Raw genomic sequence first — 19,354 nt, forward strand, 5'->3', positions numbered from 1 at the left:
GGGAGCTGAATTGATTAGCTGCTCTGTCGGTATTGGCCGGTCTGGGATGGATGAATGGCGCCCGGTCAGAAGTCACGGAGGGGTTGCGGGGTCACCGCCGATGAAAGGATGGGGGGCGGGGGCTCCAGCCTGGAGACCGGCTGCTGGTGTAAGGTGACGTCACGGTGCGATCACTGCGCTTTCCCACCTGAGCGCGGCAGCGAGAGCTGCGCGTGCACGATTCCGCGCGGTAAAGTGACCCACGTCTAGACACGAAGGGCGCAAACAGCCGTGTTTTCTAGAGACGCGAAGCGACACGCCCCCTGCGACGTTTGCGCCCTCCGAACTGCTTTTCGCAGTTTCACTCTAATTGGCGCAAAGAGAAACACATGGGAGCATAAATGTGCTTAGAATAGACCCCTCAAGGGTTTGTTGAGTAGGATAATTGATAAAAAGCAACAACTCGTCAAAAAGCGCCAGTTTCTCGGAATGCCTGGCTCCGCGCGGATGTTGGAACAGCTTGCAGCCACTGCCGTGTCGTTTTCTTTGATGTTTTTACGATGTTTGTCCAGTTGCGCCTTGCATGGTGCGCCTTCATAAAGTCTCAGACACTGTTCGTCCGGGGGGGCGGTCAGAGGACCCTCTCCACCTCCTCTCACCCTGAAAGGCTGCGTCTGCATCCACCCCGCTCTTTGTGCGCCTCCGCTCGCTCATGTCTCTCCTTCGCCGCCTGTAGATTTTCTGGTTCTCCAACGGAAAATCTTTGCAATCATTTGACGTAAAACAACAACCAAACAACAAACATTTGTTTCGCTAAAAGAGCAGCGCGCGTGGACTTCCCTTGGTTGCGTGGAACTCCGCTCTGCGTAAAAGCGACTGGATTTACGCACGAGACGGCCGAAGATCCGGTTCGTCTTTTGGATTTGTCTCCTGATGACTTACAGGAAGGGATGGACTCACTTAAAGGGCACCTAGAGGAAAAACGCAACCATGTGTGAAATCCCGCTTCAGCTCCAGGATCAGAGAAACTCTGGCAGCACAACAGGATGGGGTTACGCGCACAGCCCCAGGAATCTGTGGGGATGGACACGTGCCTGCTTGTTGGTTCTCCTGGTAGGGGATTTTCTGGAATTTTCTTCGTGCTCGAGCGAGGCAGGAGCCCAAGCTGCACACGAAGGATTTTGTCCCAACAAGCTGAACTCCAACCTGTGGGTAGATGCTCAGAGCACCTGCGAGAGGGAGTGCGGCACGGATGAGGTGAGATCCTGGAGGACTTTAGAGCAGATTAAAGGCTGCATGCTTCTGGGAGCATAAAAAGATGACTAAACTCAGCTTCAGACTTTCTTAAAATCACATCTGATCAACAGCCTAATCTGCTCATTTGAGAATGGGTCATGACTTATGACCCCCCAGATCTTTAACTTGTGTTCATGGATCTTTAACTTTCATGTGTTTTCAGTAGGTTGGTAAATTTTGATCCAGTGTTTGGTGTTTCAGGACTGTACTGACTTTGAGAAATGCTGCACCAACGTGTGCGGCCTCAACAGTTGTGTTGCTGCTCGTTTCTCTGACGGCACCCCTGCTCAGCCCGACGGGAAGGATGGTGGGACGGCGGCCCCCAACTCCTCAGCCACCTGTGAGGGCTTCATTTGCAGCCAGCAGGGTGCAACCTGTGACATCTGGGATGGACAGCCCATCTGCAAGTGCCAGGACCGCTGCGAGAAGGAGCCCAACTTTACCTGCGCATCAGACGGTCTCACCTATTTCAACCGCTGCTACATGGACGCTGAGGCCTGCATCCGGGGAGTGACCCTGACCGTCATCCCCTGCCGATTCTACCTGCCCGGCCCCCACACCAGCCCACTGCCCCAGGGCACTACAGCCTACCCAACCCCAACATCCTCCCTAGAGGATCCCATGCCCCCCACGCTGTACACCAATCCCCACCACCAGTCCATCTACGTTGGAGGCACGGTCAGCTTCCACTGTGACGTGGTTGGAGTGCCCAGGCCTGACGTGACCTGGGAGAAGCAGAGTGAGCGACGTGAGCGTCTTGTCATGAGGCCTGACCAAATGTACGGCAACGTGGTCATCACCAACATCGGACAGCTGGTCATTTACAATGCCCAGGTGTGGGACACGGGCATCTACACCTGCATTGCCCGGAACTCTGTTGGAGCACTTCGTGCAGACTATCCACTGTCTGTCATCCGCCGGGCTGAGGATGATTTTTCTGAGGATCCAGAGATGCCCATGGGCCGGCCCTTTTCCCCGGCAGACTGCTTGGCTGAAGTGGACCTGAGGGTGTGCAGCGCGGAGCGTCACGTGGACTGGTACTACGATAGCAAGCTGGGCTCCTGCGTGACCTTCAGCAACGGGGGCTGCGATGACAGCCGCAACCGGTTTGAGACCTACGAAGAGTGCAAAGCGTCCTGCCAGAGGGAGGGGATGGGAATATGCTCCCTGCCCGCTGTTCAGGGTCCCTGCAAAGCCTGGGAGGCCCGGTGGGCCTGGAATTCCATGTTGAAGGAATGTCAGCCGTTTGCATTTGGTGGCTGCCAAGGGAACGCCAACAACTTCCACACCAAGAAAGAATGCGAAGCAAACTGTCCCCAGCCCAAGAGGAGACCCTGCAGGACATGTCGGATGAAGGGGAAAATTATCTCCAGCTTGTGCCGCAGCGACTTCGCCATTGTGGGCCGGCTGACAGAGCTGGTGGAGGACCTGAACTCTGGGCTGGCTCGCTTCAGCTTGGATGAAGTCCTGAAAGATGAGAAGATGGGCTTGACCTTCTTCAACACTAAAAATCTGGAGGTGACCATCACCACGATGGACTGGAGTTGTCCCTGCCCCAACATCACGGTGGAGGAGAACCCTCTGCTGGTGATGGGCCTGGTGCATGACGGCATGGCCATCATTCAGACGGACAGCTACGTCAAAGCCATAACAGAACGCAGGCTGCGACGGCTGCGCGCTGCTCTGCACAAGAAGCCATGCGAGCCTGTCCAAAGCCTGGGAAAGACCAGCGGTCCCACAGAACACTAAAATATTACATTTATTTGTTTTTGTTTAGCAAAACCCACTTGAAAGTCGATCATCTGGTACATTTATTCATCGCAATTTCAACAATAACAGTTACAAATGGCTGCACGGTGGAGCAGTGGTTAGCGCTCTTGCCTCACAGCATGAAGGCCCCGGTTCAAGTCCTGGCTGGGGGAGCTGAACCAGAACACCAATGGGGGACCTTTGTGTGTGGAGTTTGCATGTTCTCCCCGTGCATGCGTGGGTTCTCTCCGGCTTCCTCCCACGTCCAAAACATGCTTCATAGGTTAATTGGTCAACTAGGTGAGAGTGCGTGGGTGTGTGCGTGCGGACACTCTAGCCTGCGACAGACTGGCGACCTGTCCAGGGCGTCACCTGCCTTCGCCCAGAAGTGGCCAGGATAGGCTCCAGCAGCCCCGTGACCCCCAAAGAGAATAAACGGTAGAAGATGAACCGTTACAATTTTAAAACTACGTTATTTAGCCTAAAAAGTAAAGAAAAATAATGTAAAAATGCTTAAAGTCCCACTCAGATTATCTTTTGAATCTGATTGCAAAGGGTTCACAGCGGTCTTTTGATTATTACGCCAACGCCTGTGTTTTTTTGGGAGAAATGTCTGCAGAGCGGCAGGAGTTTATCAGAAGTTGTGGGGGGGACTTTTGGTGAAGAGTTCTCTTTTTCTCCCACAATTTTCCCTGGAGTGGGTCTTTAACATCTTTAGGTTAATGAGCCACAGACTAATAAATGGTAATTTAATGTTTTTAACCCTGCTTGATTAAAGAAGCCCCTCTTTTATCCACCGTCTCAAATTTAATACTTTGTAACTTCTCAATGCAGCAAGGAGTCATTTAAAATCTAATAGAAAAGTTTTTCTCACCATTAGGTTTTGAAAATTAGCAAAACCTTTCCCGCCAAAAGTGTTTTTTCATGGAAATTTTCATGGTCATTTTTAAGAGAAGCCCTTCTACTGCCCCTAGTGGAATCATGATGCAGTACAGGGCCAAGGTTAGACGATGGGTTCTTGAGAAAGGTTTTGATCTTGCTAATGAGATAGGAGTCTCCGAAATGCATTTATCAAATACAAATAGTTATATAGGATTAACAAATATAGATTATAAATCACTTTAGTCAAACTTTAATTCATTACTAACAAATTAATATGCATTTCTTTTTATTAGATACCCTGATTTAAGATACCCATCAGAATTCTCAAGTTTTTTTTTATGGAACTTTAAACAAATTATTCAGTTAAACCAAAGTATTGGCTAATAACCATTTGTCTTAAATTCTTGTAAATGTCTGAGAAAGATGGAACATTTAACAAAAAAAAAAAAAGATTTTATATCTAATCTCTGAAAGAACAAAGGAAACAAATGTTTAAAACAGAGAAATGTTATCCTTTTTTTTCAACAGAATGAGCTGTCTTCAAAAGGGAACTATTGTTGGACAGGATCATGGTTACCATGGTTATTGTGAGCCCAGATTACCACTCGTGACTTGAACATGTAGTTTTCATTTGACTTAATGGAAAAAAATAACCCCCCCCCGCCAAACTTTTCCACATTTGTTTTGTCACGTGGCTCGATTTATACCTGTGATAGAAACTGCTTTAAATGTACTTTTACATGGTGATCTAAATGTGTTTGCACTGTAAAAAGGAAAGAAGCAGCCCAGCAGTAGCTTTATGTTACATTTAGTCTTTGCTCTTCACTTAAGTTCTTGCTTTACAAAAGAGATTTTAAACGAAATTTCTTGATTTCATGCGTTTGTTTTCTAAATTCTCTCTGCAAAGCACTTCTGCCAAATAATCTACTGTAATCCATTAAACCAGACAGTGTTGTTGTGACCTTAGTTCTCTCATTGGCACAGTCAGACCAAATAACTGCAGCCTTTCTGTCCAAAGCAGGTCATCAGAGCAGAACCACACAGGCTGATGTGATAGAGGAGAAGAAGGAAGCTCCAGCAGAGACCTAAACACGCTCACACCACGCTCTCCTTCCTGAAGAGTAGACATTTGTTGTTTGCTGGCATGTCCACCTGAAGGAGAAGCATTTTTCTGTCAGGAAAATTCCACAACTTCACTCATTGATTTCATATTGGGACTGTTTCCGTCAGCTGAATGCTCACCGTCTTCTCCAGGAACAAACCGTTTTTCTGCGCCAAAGAGCGGAGCAGGGAGATGTCCCTGAGTCCCCATTCTGGATTCCTGTGGGACAAAATGATGCAAAGGACAGATCTGGTTTCTCAAAGGTGAACATGAAATCCTGGGTTTTGGCTTGGACTGACGGTCAGGAGCGCCTCACCTCTGCCGCAGACTGCGGTCAAACTCTATGTTGCTTTGGGGGCTGATCTGCCCGTTCACTGCGTACGGCTGAGAAAAGCAGCAGTGAGTTATTGTGCGAGGTCCCTGAAACGCTGTCATGTGACCATGGCGTGCTTTTGGGCCTCACCCCGTACGTCAACAGCAGACCCTGCAGCTTCAGCACGGCTCCGGCGCCTCTGAATAAACCCTGAAAGAGAGAAAGTGACTCTGGTGCTTCAGTCACTCTTTCAGACGGCGTGGTGGGGGATGGCGGTGGCGTTTTTCCACTCGATGTGGCGTGAAGAGCAGGGTCGCTCAGTGCAGAGATAGAAGGCATCTCCTGTAGCCACTCCTACTAAGGTTGTGGAAACTGCTGTCTATGCCAAGTTAAGCTTTGGTTACATGAACAAATGCTGCAGGTTCTTGGGTTGTCCAGGCTAGCGGAGGTCATAGGGAGGAGCAGCTGCATCTAATGGGGGCCACGGGTGTGTCTTGCAGTTCTCTCGAGGCTCGTGCGGCCACAGAGCGGGGCCACCAACCTTAAAAATGGAGCGTACGATTGGTAGGTGCATCGTGGAGCATTTGAAAGGCTAACGTAAGCTGCACGCAGTTATGGGTGATGCAGTCAAACAGCTAGTGATGTGGGTCCGGCAGCTCATAAAGTGAAACCGTGTCGGTGCGCGCATCACTTCACGAGAAGTCACGTGACCAATGCAGCCACTGTGTCACAGAAGAGTCACATAAAGAAGTGCATCTACCAGCAGCGCTGCCAGATCCTGCGGGTTTTTGCCCAGTTGGGTGGTTTTGGTTCTAATATTGATAATTGGGTGTGTTTCGGGTCAATCTAAAACTTTAGTTAGTTTTATTAAGAGTCTAAGCTAACTTTTATTTTGAAAAATATTCTAAAAAAAATTACCAGATTTTCTCTTGTTACATTTCTGTCACTTGGGTACTAAATCAGTCCAGCAGCGAGTTTAACAGAGTTGGACAAAAACAAACAAAAACGTTTTTCATGCCCCGGATCCGCGCCCAGCTTCCAGCTGCTGAACATTCCTCGCACTCACGCACCCCCGTTTTCCCCGCCCACCTGTGTTTGGCGTTTAGTTTTACTGAATCTTTCCTTAAAGTGTTGAATTGGGTGTTTTAATGATGTTTGTGGAATTATTTAATAGTGTTTTTGTCCCCCCGTTCATTTCCTATTTGAAATTTATCATTTTACATTTTGGAGGTTAAAAGTGGCATTTTCTTCAGCAGAACTGTCAAACTTAAAAGCCCCTTCTTAATGCCGGGGGGAGACATGGGAATGAGGAACTACAATGACAAATATTGTGTTTACACTAGTTTATTCAGTCAGTGTATCAGTGATCTTGGTTGCCTGCAATGATGTTTCGGTCCAGCAGGAGTCAGTGTGGAGTGACACAGTATCAACACAGCATCTATAAAGTTTTGCCGAAACGCTTCACGAGGCCTCATCTACCCATCACTACATGCGGCGCCCGTACAACTTTTTTTTTCTCTCTGTGGTGAAATGAAGATAAAGAATCCTTACACCACACTGTAGTCCAGGGCTGATCAATCCTGGTCCTCATGAGCCTCAACCCTGCCTGGTTTCCAGATCTCCCGGGACTGCTTGCTGCCGACTACCTAAACCAGGTGTGTTCAGTCAATTAGGATGTGGAATTACTCGAGTCAGCCAATCAGTAGAAAGATGGTGAAGGAGGGCTGGAAACCTGGCAGGATTGAGGCTCTTGTGGACCAGGGCTGGCCAGTCCTGCTCTAGTTGTTTGTAAGGTGCGAGTACTGGTCCTTCCCGACCGCCTGCGAATGCCGCACGCACAAGGTGATATGCAACTACCTGTAGGATGCCCACATGAACTACTCTTATTGTCCAATTTCCTCATTTTTAACAGTCAGGCTACTACTGAGCTCCTGTCACATGAACAGCCCCAATGGGCTGCAGGATTTGTACGTCAAGCCTGCGTCTCACCCATTTCACCCTTGAATGCTGTATAAATGTTTGCTACAACTTGTCGGCCGCAGAATCCCTGTAGAAGAAAATGTTCATGAACAGTTGGACTTTATGGGCTCACCGAACGCTCTACAACCTTGATATTTTGGGCAGGCCACGTGTGTTTGCCCATTTTTTTGCGCCACAGACGGCCCCTATAAAGCCATAGGGGCAGTTGTGACTAACGTCCAACCGCTTCACTGACGGGGGTTTGTCCGGGGGGTTTAAGGAGGAAGCTGGGATGTGGTCGACCTTCCTTCGTGGCAGGTGATTCTAATAGGCGATTAAGAGGTTAGAAAAGGCATCAATGCAGCCAAATCCGAATTGAATTAAAAATAAAAAAGATCTGAGTTTGTTGGCATTTTGGTTTAGATTCAAAATGAATTTTTAAAACTTTTACAGAAAAATTCCAAACTTTATGTAATTGGAAGAATTAACTGTGAGATGAAATATTTTTTTAAAAGTGTAACATGGGCTTCTCACGAGAGTGACAAGTTGTTTCAACCGCACAGACTTCCAAACTCACCTTCAACCTTGGAGTGAAATTCCGGTCGGATCAGAGCCGGGCCAAAGCAGACCCGTGGTCAAAAATCTCCCCAAATACTGTTTGGATTCATTTAGGGAGTTGGATGAGAAAACTGAATTTTAGGGAAAATATTATTTCTACATGTCGTCAAGGAAATAAAAGGTCTCAAAAACTGGATTTAATTCGGTGTTGGGAAAATCCAGGATTGCACGTGATGATCTTGTTTAAACCGTTTTTAGAAGGTCTGGCCTGCTGGACCCCGCTCTGTGCGAATGTTAGGAAAGTGCCAGCAGCTTGGAGAGGAAACGTTTAACCTCCATAGAAACCTCAAGCTGTGACAGGAGGAAAACTCTACGATTTACCTTTACTGAACTGAAATCTGAGAAAAACTTTAACAAACTTCTTTCTGGTGGTTCAATGTGACACATTCTTCCGTCTAATTTGGACTTCGGTAAGGTAGCAACTTACATTTATGGCTGATGCTCATCCAGGGACAAAGACGCAGTTAAGAATATTTTGCAGATTCTGTTTGAACTCTCGCAGTGATTGGTGGGTTTTGGGGGCGTGGCCTCGACATCAGTGCTTTGGTGAAACCCTCATGATCAGATGTGAAGGTCAGCAGACCCACCTCAGTACAGGCCAGGGGAGAGATGTGCATCATGTTGATGTTGAGAATCAGATCCAGGCTTTCCGGCCGGATCCCGGCCCAGCTCTGATGGGGAAGAGATGCATCCAGGAAGACGGCCGGCATCACATTGTCCAGCTGGTAGTGAGCTCTGTACGCTTCGATGCTGAGAATGGAAGGAAAAAACAGTTTTTACAGACAGAAACACAAGCCAGAGGATGAATGTGCTCCACACATTCTCCTCTGTAGCTCTGATGGCTGCAGCACCAGAGGCTCAAAGATGGAGAAGGCTGGTTCGGGTTCTGGTTCTGCTCTGGAGCCTCAGAAGCCAAAGAATGCTTTGAAAGACGAGCAGGATCATGTAAAACCTTCATCCTCTTCATCAGAATCTCTTCAGTAAGAGGCTCCTTCAGATCCACAGGTGGAACCTCAAACAAACGGCAGCTGAAGAACCTGACGGGTTCTGGTCTCGGGAATAAAACGAGTTACACCTGAATTATTGTAGAGATAAGTAACTCCCTTCTTTTCACCCCATCTATCCATGTTTGGTGGTTGTTAAGGGACGGGAGCAGCCCGCTCAGACAGTCACGCGGGCCCAGATGCGTTACCTGCTCAGGGACTCGCGCTCGTACTCGGTGGGCTGCCAGATGATGTTCCGCAAAGCTCGTGCGAAGTGGGTCACGTGCTGTCCGGTACCGGAGGAGATTTCCAGCGCGTGCAGCGGTCGGTCGGAGGGCACGCTGTGCCGCAGAACCTCCAGGATGGGCTCCTTGTTCCGGTCTGCCGCGGGGGCGCTCAACATCGCGTCCACGGACGAAGACACGCGGCTGCACGGGCCGAACAGTTTCCGGAACCTCTCCAGGTGGGTCAGGACAGGTGAGGTCCTAACACGCCAAATTTACGTCACAAAAGTTCGACTTTTCCCTGAAAATCGACTTCTTCCGCGATTCTTCACGTGACTCCTCTTTCATCCAATGAGAACAGTGGGCGGGCACAAAAGCATGAGACGTAATATCACGCAAGCGCAGTTTGAATATAATACCCCCCCCCCCCAAATTTATTTGAGAAAATACTCGTTTTTGTCACAGTTCATTCTTAGAAGAAATATAACAAAAAAATACAGTATTAAAGAAAGAACGGGAAAAAAACAACAGATTTAAACATTCAGAACACAAACACGGTGGGAGGAGAACGTCCAGAAGTGAGGAAATAAAGTTTTCTGAATTTGTACAGAATTAGAAACGACTTTTCTTAACATCAAAGCACTTTCCACCTTCTTAAATAAATAAATAAAAGTCATAATACATAAAAATCAAAGCCATAGGTTTACATTTAGGTACTCACTAAATCAAGGAGAACAGATTCAGTGTGTGACTGCAGTGATGTGAGGGAAGCTGTGATGCTACAGCTGCGCTCATGCGTCCTTCTGAGCCGCTGCATTCTCACTCTGCTGCCTCTCAGAACCAAGCAGCGTCTGTGACCCGCTTTCAGAAGACGTCTGGCTCTCAGGAGGACAAGTCTGAGTCGGGTTTGGGCTGAGGAAGATTTGATCAGCGCTGAGCCCGTCCAGGCAGTTTGTGTTCGCCACTGCATCGCTGAAGATCGTGTTTGAAAAGACAGATGTGAAAGTGAACGGAGAGCCAAGTGACTCCTGCACGGGAGCTTTGTGCTGTTCAGATGGAAGAAGAACAGCGGGATCCCTGGGTGGTTTGAGTGGAGGAACGGGTCCAGGTGGCGTCTGCGGCTCCTCTGTTGAAACCTGCTGAGGCCCGGTCCTGCATGTGCCCCTGCTGCTGAGGCTGGAGCGGCGGGACGAGCCCTCTGCTGTGGAGATGACGTTGCTGGCGCGTGGGAGACTGCCAGGGGCCCCGGGCCCCTTGAGCGGTCTTTCCTTAACCAGAGGCGCAGAGAAGCAGTTGAGGCAGCCAGACATTGAAGATGACTTTCCCTGAACATACAGCACTGTGATTGGAGAACAGGCAGAAGACTGGGCAGTTTCAGATTTTGAGCCCACCCTTTTAAGCCCAGAGTTAGTTTTGGCCCCTAAATCTGATGACCGACGTGGAAATTTCCCTCTGGATCCCCTCCGGATGGTTTTTGTGCCTCTGCTGAGCCAGAAATCCTGAGGCGGCACAGGATCCAGCTGAGTTTGAACAGACTGGTTATCTGTGTTCTGAGAGTGGTGATTGGACACAGGAGAGGCCCTTTGGCTGCAGCCCTGCAGCTTCATGTCCCATTGGTGGGTGGAGGTGTCACTGGGTGGTTGGTTGGAGGAGGAGGAGCGGCGAGAAGGAGGTTGCTGGATGGGACTGCTGCCATTCGACCACGGCTCATTTTCCAGGCTCAGGCTGAACTCACCACTGCTCTCACTTTGGGCTCGACTTTGGACTCCTGGAAGGAAACAATCACCTCATTATGAACACATAATCTAGTGTTAAAAAGAATGTCATCAGTACACAATGTGGACCAGTAGAGGGCAGCAGAACAGGATTTCCAGCAGCAGATGTTGGCTTTAGTCATCAGCTCGCAGATTAATATGAAACAAGGTCAGGCTCCGGTTTGGTGGCTTTACTCTAATTCTTGAGCTGGTTAAACATTTGCCTGCTGGCCGAGTTCTCTAAATGAGAGTCCAGAGGTTTTACCGTGATTCTGCGCCATGTCGTTGTCCTCACATCCAGATGGTAAGCTGCTGGCATTGGAATCTTTGCCTGTGGAGCAGCAAATCACAACTTTACTCTGTTTTTATACAGAAATTGACTTTCCTTCATTCTAAGATACAGCAAAGAGGAAAATGAAAGATAGCATTAACTTCTGGATGTTTCTATCTGCCTTTCCGCAGGTCAGAAACATCTGGAAGAGGGCTGAAACGGCAGGAAGGGGTGAAGGGATGATGAAGGATGTAGGAAGGATGTAATGCTCTGCAGCGGCATTCTGGCAAGCTTATGGAGCACCTTCCTGCAAGGCTGCGTCCTGGAATACTACTTCCTGCAAGGCTACTGAAACCTTAACTTTAATATCCAATGAAACCTTAGACTGAAAACACCAGATGTTACAAAGTGTGTATGTTGTATATTTTAGTTTAAATTAATTTGTTTTAAGACAACAACCCAATAGTCAACATTTCACTGAAAGAGAAACACTTGTTTGTAGAAAAAAACTAAATGCAATCCATTTTTCGCTTGGTCTGTGGACACATTTATTTGCTTATGTTGTTGTTCATTTTCAGCATATCTCTTCAGTGATCACCACATCAGTTTCACAGATTTGCTGTGGTGGTTTTGGCAGAGATTTTTTACGCCGGATGCCCTTCCTTATACAACCCTGTATTTTATCCGGGCTGGGGACAGGCACAGGGGGACCTAGACTTGGGCTCCCTTGTGGCCACAGTTAGGCTCACCCAAGGACCCATTCCTTAGCTTTGGTGTATTTTCTGAAGACAAGTCATCGTAATTTGATTTGAAATGAATCAAGCAAAGAGTAATTTTGCCACAAAGCCTTGGAGTTAGGAGGAGTGAGCCACTGACTTAAGCTCCAGTTAAAGCAGAAGCATGAGGCACACATGCAACTGAATTGCTACTGCATGATCAGAGAAGGGGAGGCGACTTCAGAACTTTCTTACACGTGGAGCGACGGAAGAGGAACTTGACTCTGTCTCTGTCCTTCAGCCTGCTCTTCAAACGGGGAAACTTTTTCAGAGGAGCTATTTTAGCATCGGGTGAGGAATGAGGGACAAACGGGAGGGGTGGGGAGGGCAAGGGAGGAAGGAGGGGAGGACGACAAGGAACAGAAGGGGAGCCAAAAGGTGAGATGTCGGTTGAAGGAGGAGCTGACACAGCTCATGCGTGAGGGAGGATGATGGTCGGCACATTTCTGAAAAAACCAGAATATTCTTTACTTCGGCTCCGGTTTAAGATTTTGGACAGGAACTGAACCCTTCACTGCAAAAACTCAAAATCTGACCCAGAAGTACACCTGTCTTCTTTCTAGTCAGATAAACCTTTGTAAAAGACCACAGCAGAAACAGGTAACATTTGACTTAAGCACAGTTTTCAATTATGGTAGGAATTATTTTTATTTTTATGGAACAAGTGACAAATTCTTAAAAACAATCTAAAAACAATTCATCCTCCTAATTAAACGTTACCTGTGGACCCTATGTCTCTTATAGATTCATAAAATAATTTACAGGAGATGAGACAAATATACGGACAGGTGGACGTGAGATGGCTCCCTTAATGAAGCTTAACCGGAACAAGTTCACATTAAAACACGTTTAGTCAAGTATTTCAGGTGTCTGAAGCCCATCCTCATCTGGGAATCTGATTGGGATGGAGCCGCTCCTGCAGGGTCTGCAGGGGTCGTACTCACTGCTGTGCTGGGGCAGGGCGGCGGAGGCGGAGCCTCCAGAGCCGTCAGAGCTGATGAAGGAGCCGCTCTCCTGAGAGCAGACGTGTGGCTCAGCCAGGCCTGCAGGTTCCAGCTCGCGGCTGCCGGATCTCATCAACTTCCTAAGCTTTAGGGTTATCCAGTTCCCCCGTCTGTGATGGAGATGTGGAGAAATGTAAAAATCTGTAAAATGTTAAGATAACTACACGTGGTGCATTATGGGATTTTTGTTGAGAGGACATATCTCCCTTTGTTTAGCTCGCCTGTCCAAGTCATGTACAGCATTTTCTGATTTTTCTCAGCTTTTGCTCTGCTGCATCTGTTTCAAATGCAACTTCTTCACTTTCTTCTTGCTGCTTTTGTTTAACTGTGAAGCTCAGATTCAAAGCTGCTGAAGTTTTAGCTTCCAGAGCTGATTCTGTGTACAGGAAAGCACATCTTCTGGCTGCCAACTGGGGATCACATTAAAAAAGAAAAGATCCAGTCATGTTTCAAGTCCAAGTGTTGACTTGCCTGCGAGGAGGTGACGGCTCGTACAACTTGTACTGGTCCATTATCTTTTCCTCCAGCTTCTCCTTCTGCCTCCGTAAATCATTCAGCTTATCTCTGAATGGAGAAAGAAAACTATTATCAGCTCCTTGGTCTGTCTGAAGATCATGAAGGAGAATCTCATCCCGTCTCTGGTGGAGTTCAGCTCATCCTGAACACACAAACAAACCAAATCCTCATTCTGTAGGATCAAGTAAACATCACAACTTCATGTCCTTCATCAGGTCGGATAGTACCTGAGGATCCCACAAAGGTATACCTTCTTTATTTTAGTTCATAGTTTGTTTCTGCATAAATAAAAAGTTATGTTTTACCTGCAGATCAATAAGCTCTTCAGGAAAACTCACTTTTTTTTTTAACTTCATGGTCACATTTGAAAGAGAAAGTAAATAAAGTTTAAGTGGAAAATCTGTATGAACACCCCCTCTCAAAGGAAAAATCACCCTTGTTTTGGACTAAACCACGTAAACCGGGCTTTTGAGTCAGATCTGATGATTGCAGTTATTTTTTACTCCTAGTAGTACTCCGGGTCGGCTGATGCTTGGACCCGAATCCCACATTTCATTCCTGAAACTAAAGCCAACCAGGAAATTCCAAATGTTGCAGTTCCTCAAATCACCACAAGAGGCAGATTTCCAAACGGAAACATTTTTCCTTCTTTTTAAATCAATTTTGATAGTAAAAAGTAGGGAGCCGGTTTAGCTCGTGCTGGTTTGCGGCGCCTTCCGTCCGTGAAACCAGGGTTCGACTCCGGGCTGCTCCCTGTTCCCTTCTCTACCCCTGTGCCGGTTCCAAGCCCGGTTTGAGAAGGTTGCGTCAGGAAGGGCATCCGGCGTAAAACATTGCCAAGTTTTCCATGCGACTTGTTCGCTGTGGTGACCCCTGATGGGAGAAGCCGAAAGAGGAAGTAAGTTTGATAGTAAAAAGTCCAAGTTTATATGGAAAATTTCACTAGTTTGATGTTTATTGCTTTATTTTCTATTCCTAACAATAATGGCCAAAAAGAACCAAAGTTCTAAAAAAATTTCTTGTAGCTCAACTTTGTAATGGGTTTGTCCGGAAAAGTTGGTGGACCAACAAAACTCTCACTTTCCTCTGCCTACTCAAATGCCTAATTTTGGAACATTATTGACATGGGCAGAGCAAATTTGGGTCAATATGAGCGATCCACTTCAGGTTTAATCGAAACCATTTAGAATCATCTAGGTGACATCAGATAGTATTTATGTATTTCTATGGTTTGGACCAGTGGGAACCTGGAAGTCCTGCTCAACCTTGACACAGATTCAGACCAGCATTCTCTCCTTTTGCAGCAGATTTTCAGAATACTTCAGAAAATTTGAGGAAACCTCCAAAGTAAAGTCTGCACTAAAGAGCTTTATTTTGAAATTGTCTTTTGGGATGATCTCTATTAGATTTCTTTACATGATAAAAGGATTTTTTGTAAAATATTTCAAGAAAATGAAGGTCGGGTGTCAAGAAAAAAGGTTTTGCATCTTTTAAAAGATTTTCTGCATTAATTTATCATAGTATTTACTCTAATATTGATTAAAAATATTAAAAATTATACATAAAAATATTAAAAATTATACATATGAAATGTGTATTATTTCAATGTATATTTTAGGAACTAAAACCTGGAAGTACCATTGGAAACCCTTCAGTTAGTGACTTAGAATCCCCTTGAGTCAAATGTTAGCTTTCTGAATATGACAGTGAACCTTTTATGTTTCTTCCACACAAAAGTAAACACAATATGCTCTGCCTGAGGCTGGAAAGACTTTCAATGGCTTTACAAATTCAATGGTTCACAGTTAGACACATGGACACTGTGGTCACTCCACCAAAAGTGCAGGCAGAAGACCTCAAGAGCACAAGGAGGACAAAATCTACCCTGGGAGGCAGGCAAGTATTTGATATTTGTAACTCTGCAGCATTTAAAGCTTTAAACAAGCAGAGTGTGTAGCAGCACGATGCAGTTTAAACCAACATTCTTGAATGTCAGAAATTCATGAAATTCATAAAATATTTGGAAAGAACATTTGGCCTAAAAATGCAATAAATATCATGATAAAACATCTTCCTAACTACAAAGCACGGTGGAGTAAAGATCATGATTTGAGCGAGCTTTTCTGATTTTTGGGCCTAAACTTGTGATCATGTAATAAAAGTAAATCAGCAGCATGGTGTTGTAAGGACATCAGCTGAAAGCCGGTGGAGACTTTGAACATCATTGGAGCAGGTCCACAGCAGAAAAAAAGCCAAGTCTAGACAAAGTGATGCTTTGAAGAAACTTCAGCGGACCCTTAAAAAAAAACATTCAATGAATTATGATAGAAATAAAAGATCTCTGTTCGGAAGAATCCATCAAATGTTCTTCACAACGTTGCAGAGGTCTGATGAACAGCTGTGAACTTCTGTTCTGTAACAGTCAGGGTTTTGAGTTTGTCTACACATGTTCTCGTTTTGTGGCAATTTCTAACTTAACTTTTTTGTCTTATCTTTTGACCTTGACTTTGTCTGTTCTCTGATCCCTAACTTCTCCATTGTGAAACTTCTTTTTTTTGTTTTAGGATTTTGATTTTTTCCATCTGCTTTCATTACTGCAGTTACTACTCTACACGTCTGACTACAGATGTTCCAGTATTTTTCTATGTTTGTCTATCTTCAGTTGTGGAGTCTGGTTCCACAGGAAGGTTTTTCCTGATTCTCCTTTTAGAGGACTTTTCCTTCTCACTGCTGCCCTTCTGTGTGCCGGTCCCTAGTCCAGAGGGTTATGTCAGGATATAAAACCACTGACTGTAAAAACAACGGACAGCCCAACCCCTCCCTTCTCGTCTTCCCAAACAGGGAGGTATCATTGATAACCAGTCGACAGGGATTGGTCTGAGTCATCGTATCTATGGCAATGGCGACAGTCGATGCCATAGATTTGATGACTCGGAGCGACTCGGACCAATCACTGTCGCGTGATTTCAACATGGCGGCACTTGTATCAGGAAGAGGGATTTTGCCTCATTTCATGAGAGACGGCCGTACGGCATTTTCTATGAGAGACATCACACTTCAATTCGTCCGTTGTTTTTACTTTCAATCCATGAAACCAAAGACAAATCAAACATGGAAATAATCAACATAGACGATTATGACTGTAGAGAGCAGGCACAGAGGAGGATAAAAAATGAAGCTTTTTGATGTTCTGCACTTTGACACAAAATCTGGTGGTTAACTTTCTACTTTTAACTCCACCTTTCTATTATTAAATAAACTGAATTGATTTCTACTGAAATCACTTTTTTTTTTACTTGTCCTGTCCAACAGCTAAGCAGACAGATGAGAGCTGAAAGCCTCTTGTGTTGGACATATTTTACTGTTACAATAGGGGTTATGAAACATTTGATACACCAGGTGTGTATTTAAATAAACCCCTTTTGTAATAAAGGCTAAACTTCATTGATCTTACTCATATCTGTAACAGTCTTTTGTTGGACCGGACGGAAAAGAAAAGAAGGGAAGAAGAGAGAGGGATGCCCGGGGGAGGGGGGGGGGGGGGGGGGGTTAGGAGGGTGATTAAAGAGGAGGAGGGGGGGTATTTCATTTAATCACTCAAACTATTTGTGCAAAGGTGAGATAGCACATGTGCTCGAGTGGGTGTTTATGTTCTTCTAAAGTGGGTGATGGAATGGAAAAAGAAGGAGGGAGAGTGCCGAGCCTTCCCCACACCGAGACCCCCGCCGCGGCAGTCCTGAAATCACTTCTGAATTTCATTCCTTTTCTATTATTAAAATGTTGGTTTAATTCTTAAAGGTCAATTTTTGTTTTTATCAATATTTAAACACAATGTTTTTGTTTATTTTATTGAAGATCAAACCACATGTTGTAGAAAACTCTGAACAGGTGGTGTGATCCTTCACAAATCAGATCAGTTCAGAAAAAAGTCCTTTGACTGTTGGAGAAAGAATGGTTACATCCATGACAACATTAAAGAGAAAAGCCAGCAGGTGTTTGTCTCACATACATGTACTGCCGCTCCTCAACATGAAACAGATCTTTGCTCTCCATGTTCTGCTCCAACAAGGTCCGGTTCTGCAGCATCAGGGTCTTGATTTGGCTCAGCAGGTGCCGGTTCTCTTCATCGAGGTTTTCCTTTAGCTGACTCAGAAGCTAAAATGGCAAGTGGAGCAAGAGCATGGACATCTGCGACATTCATTGATGAGCATTTGGGTAGAAAAACTGCTGACTAGGACCTGTCAAATATTTCTGTCTAGCCATCAGACACAACAAAAGCGAAATGAACTACTCTGCGACCACACTGTATGGTCACATGACTTTGCTAAAGTGTTTCCGCACATTGGACTGTAATGATGGTTTGATCATTTTTTGCTGCCATCACGTGTGGGTTGTCCACTGTGATGTCACTTGTTTCTGAATGATAGTTCATTAAACCCAACGTGCCACAATCCAAATGGTATTTTCCAATATCGAATATCGATTTACTTCTCTGTGAAACGATTTTAGAATGGTATAGGTAGATTTGATAACCAACTCGCCTCAGACAGATCTATCTGGTTGGATCGCCGGAATAGAAATCGATTCATCTATTAATGGTTACCCCTCTACTCTGCGTTCATACCTCACACTGGTTGGAGAGCTTCATGGAGGTGATGTCCAGCTGCTGCAGCTCCGTCTTCAGCTTGGAGAAGTCTGCCTCCAGCCAAGTCTTCTCCAGCTTGATCTCGTTCATCTGGGTCTTAAGCTGCTTATGGTCTGCTGTCAGAGCCTCGTTGTCCTTCACGAGCTGACAGTAAACTTGGTTGAGCCTAAAAAAACAACAACACTCATTGGAATTCATGTTTGCCTCAAAGCATGCCTTCGTGCACGTCAGAGCCTCCTCACCAGTCCTTCTCATCGCGCAGCCTGCTGCACTCAGCAGCCGTGCTCTGGTGCTGCTCCTTCTCCAGACCTATCCTCATCTGCTCTTCCTTTAAGGCTCTCTCCAGGTCCTCCAGCTTTGTACGCTGCTGCAGCAGGCTATTACATCTATATGCACCCAACACATATGCAGCAGCATCAGCACATGTTGCATTCTAGGATTCAAAGGACTCTGGTTATCTTCTCTCCCCCACCTGTCCTGCAGTGTGCGATGCTCTAGCTCCAGCGTCCGATGGGTGTTCTTCAGACACTTGTGTTTGCCCATCAGGGCCTCGTACTCCATGGCCTGCCGTTCATGCAGAACCACCAGACGCTCGTGGTCCCGCAGCAGCTGCTCATGAGAGCTGCGCAGCTCGTCGCGCTCTCGCACCACACCGTCCCGCTCACTCTCAGTCCTGGACTGCTGCTGCTGGAGCTGAGCGTTTTGGGCCGTAAGGGCCGCACTCTGGGAATTTAGAGTGGACATCTCCACCTGGGGAGGGGAACCAGTTAGAATGAGTACTCACAGGGAGTGAGCAGTGGTGAAGCTCAGAGAGGGCGGGGGCACCTGTAGGCTAGCATTGTGTGTCTGCAGGGCGGTGTTGTTCTCCTGCAGGGAGGCCGCCTGCCTCTGCAGGGCTAATATCTGCACCTGCTGGATGTGACTCTGACCTTCCAGCTGCTTCAGCTGCACCTGCACAGCCTGCTGCTCCGCCTCCAGCGTTGCATTCTGCCCAGGGGACAAGGAGGACAAAGATAAGGGATGATGGACACCAACAAACTGTGGACTTTTAACCCCCAGAATCTAGAGGGATGCTGCCTTCCGGTACCAGAAGCAAACTGCTTACATTTCTCTCGACCTTTATCAGGTGGTCTTTGACCCTGAGCAGCTCCTTAGTGGCCTCCTGGCTTTCTTGCAGCCATTTGCTCACAGCTTTGCAGCTCTCAGCCTCAGAGCTGGAGCTGGACCACTCCTCTTGTGTCTGCTGCAAGGCGTCGCAGCTCAGCTTCACCTGTGTGACAAAG

At 46.5% G+C, this 19,354-nt stretch overlaps 3 protein-coding genes and 1 long non-coding RNA gene across 6 annotated transcripts in view; 2 read left to right on the forward strand and 2 right to left on the reverse strand.

Moving 5' to 3' along the window:
- On the forward strand, window positions 1-3,816 carry wfikkn1 (WAP, follistatin/kazal, immunoglobulin, kunitz and netrin domain containing 1). Its single transcript, XM_004066245.4, has 2 exons — window positions 1-1,236; window positions 1,477-3,816. Exons 1-2 carry the CDS (start codon window positions 970-972, stop codon window positions 3,022-3,024), a joined length of 1,815 nt encoding a protein of 604 aa, XP_004066293.2. The 5' UTR covers window positions 1-969; the 3' UTR covers window positions 3,025-3,816.
- Window positions 3,022-9,423, reverse strand: mettl26 (methyltransferase like 26). Its single transcript, XM_004066192.4, has 6 exons — window positions 9,091-9,423; window positions 8,486-8,648; window positions 5,472-5,531; window positions 5,325-5,392; window positions 5,149-5,227; window positions 3,022-5,058 (listed from the first exon to the last, which is right to left on the reverse strand). The coding sequence occupies exons 1-6, from the start codon at window positions 9,282-9,284 to the stop codon at window positions 5,002-5,004; spliced, it is 621 nt and encodes a 206-aa protein (XP_004066240.1). The 5' UTR covers window positions 9,285-9,423; the 3' UTR covers window positions 3,022-5,001.
- On the forward strand, window positions 9,248-11,527 carry LOC111948213. The gene is made up of 2 exons (XR_002874175.1): window positions 9,248-9,344; window positions 11,322-11,527. It is a non-coding gene; the product is annotated as an uncharacterized LOC111948213 (long non-coding RNA).
- The window catches only part of LOC101155829 (girdin), a 21,095-nt gene continuing 11,271 nt past the window's right edge, over window positions 9,531-19,354 (reverse strand). The window contains exons 18-28 of one of the 3 annotated variants that reach the window (XM_011479581.3): window positions 19,177-19,341; window positions 18,897-19,058; window positions 18,544-18,821; window positions 18,314-18,457; window positions 18,051-18,237; window positions 17,436-17,581; window positions 13,382-13,474; window positions 12,851-13,020; window positions 12,102-12,182; window positions 11,125-11,190; window positions 9,531-10,873 (exon numbers count right to left, since the gene is read on the reverse strand). In XM_011479581.3, the coding sequence (XP_011477883.1) occupies window positions 9,897-10,873; window positions 11,125-11,190; window positions 12,102-12,182; window positions 12,851-13,020; window positions 13,382-13,474; window positions 17,436-17,581; window positions 18,051-18,237; window positions 18,314-18,457; window positions 18,544-18,821; window positions 18,897-19,058; window positions 19,177-19,341 (2,469 nt within the window). In that variant the 3' untranslated portion in view covers window positions 9,531-9,896. Of the gene's footprint in view, window positions 10,874-11,124; window positions 11,191-12,101; window positions 12,353-12,850; window positions 13,021-13,381; window positions 13,475-17,435; window positions 17,582-18,050; window positions 18,238-18,313; window positions 18,458-18,543; window positions 18,822-18,896; window positions 19,059-19,176; window positions 19,342-19,354 lie in introns of those variants that run through there. The other 2 variants (XM_020705585.2, XR_002290771.2) reach the window with 2 other exon arrangements.

This window comes from Oryzias latipes, chromosome 1, assembly GCF_002234675.1.
Source record: "Oryzias latipes chromosome 1, ASM223467v1".
NCBI classification, from domain to species: Eukaryota; Metazoa; Chordata; class Actinopteri; order Beloniformes; family Adrianichthyidae; genus Oryzias; species Oryzias latipes.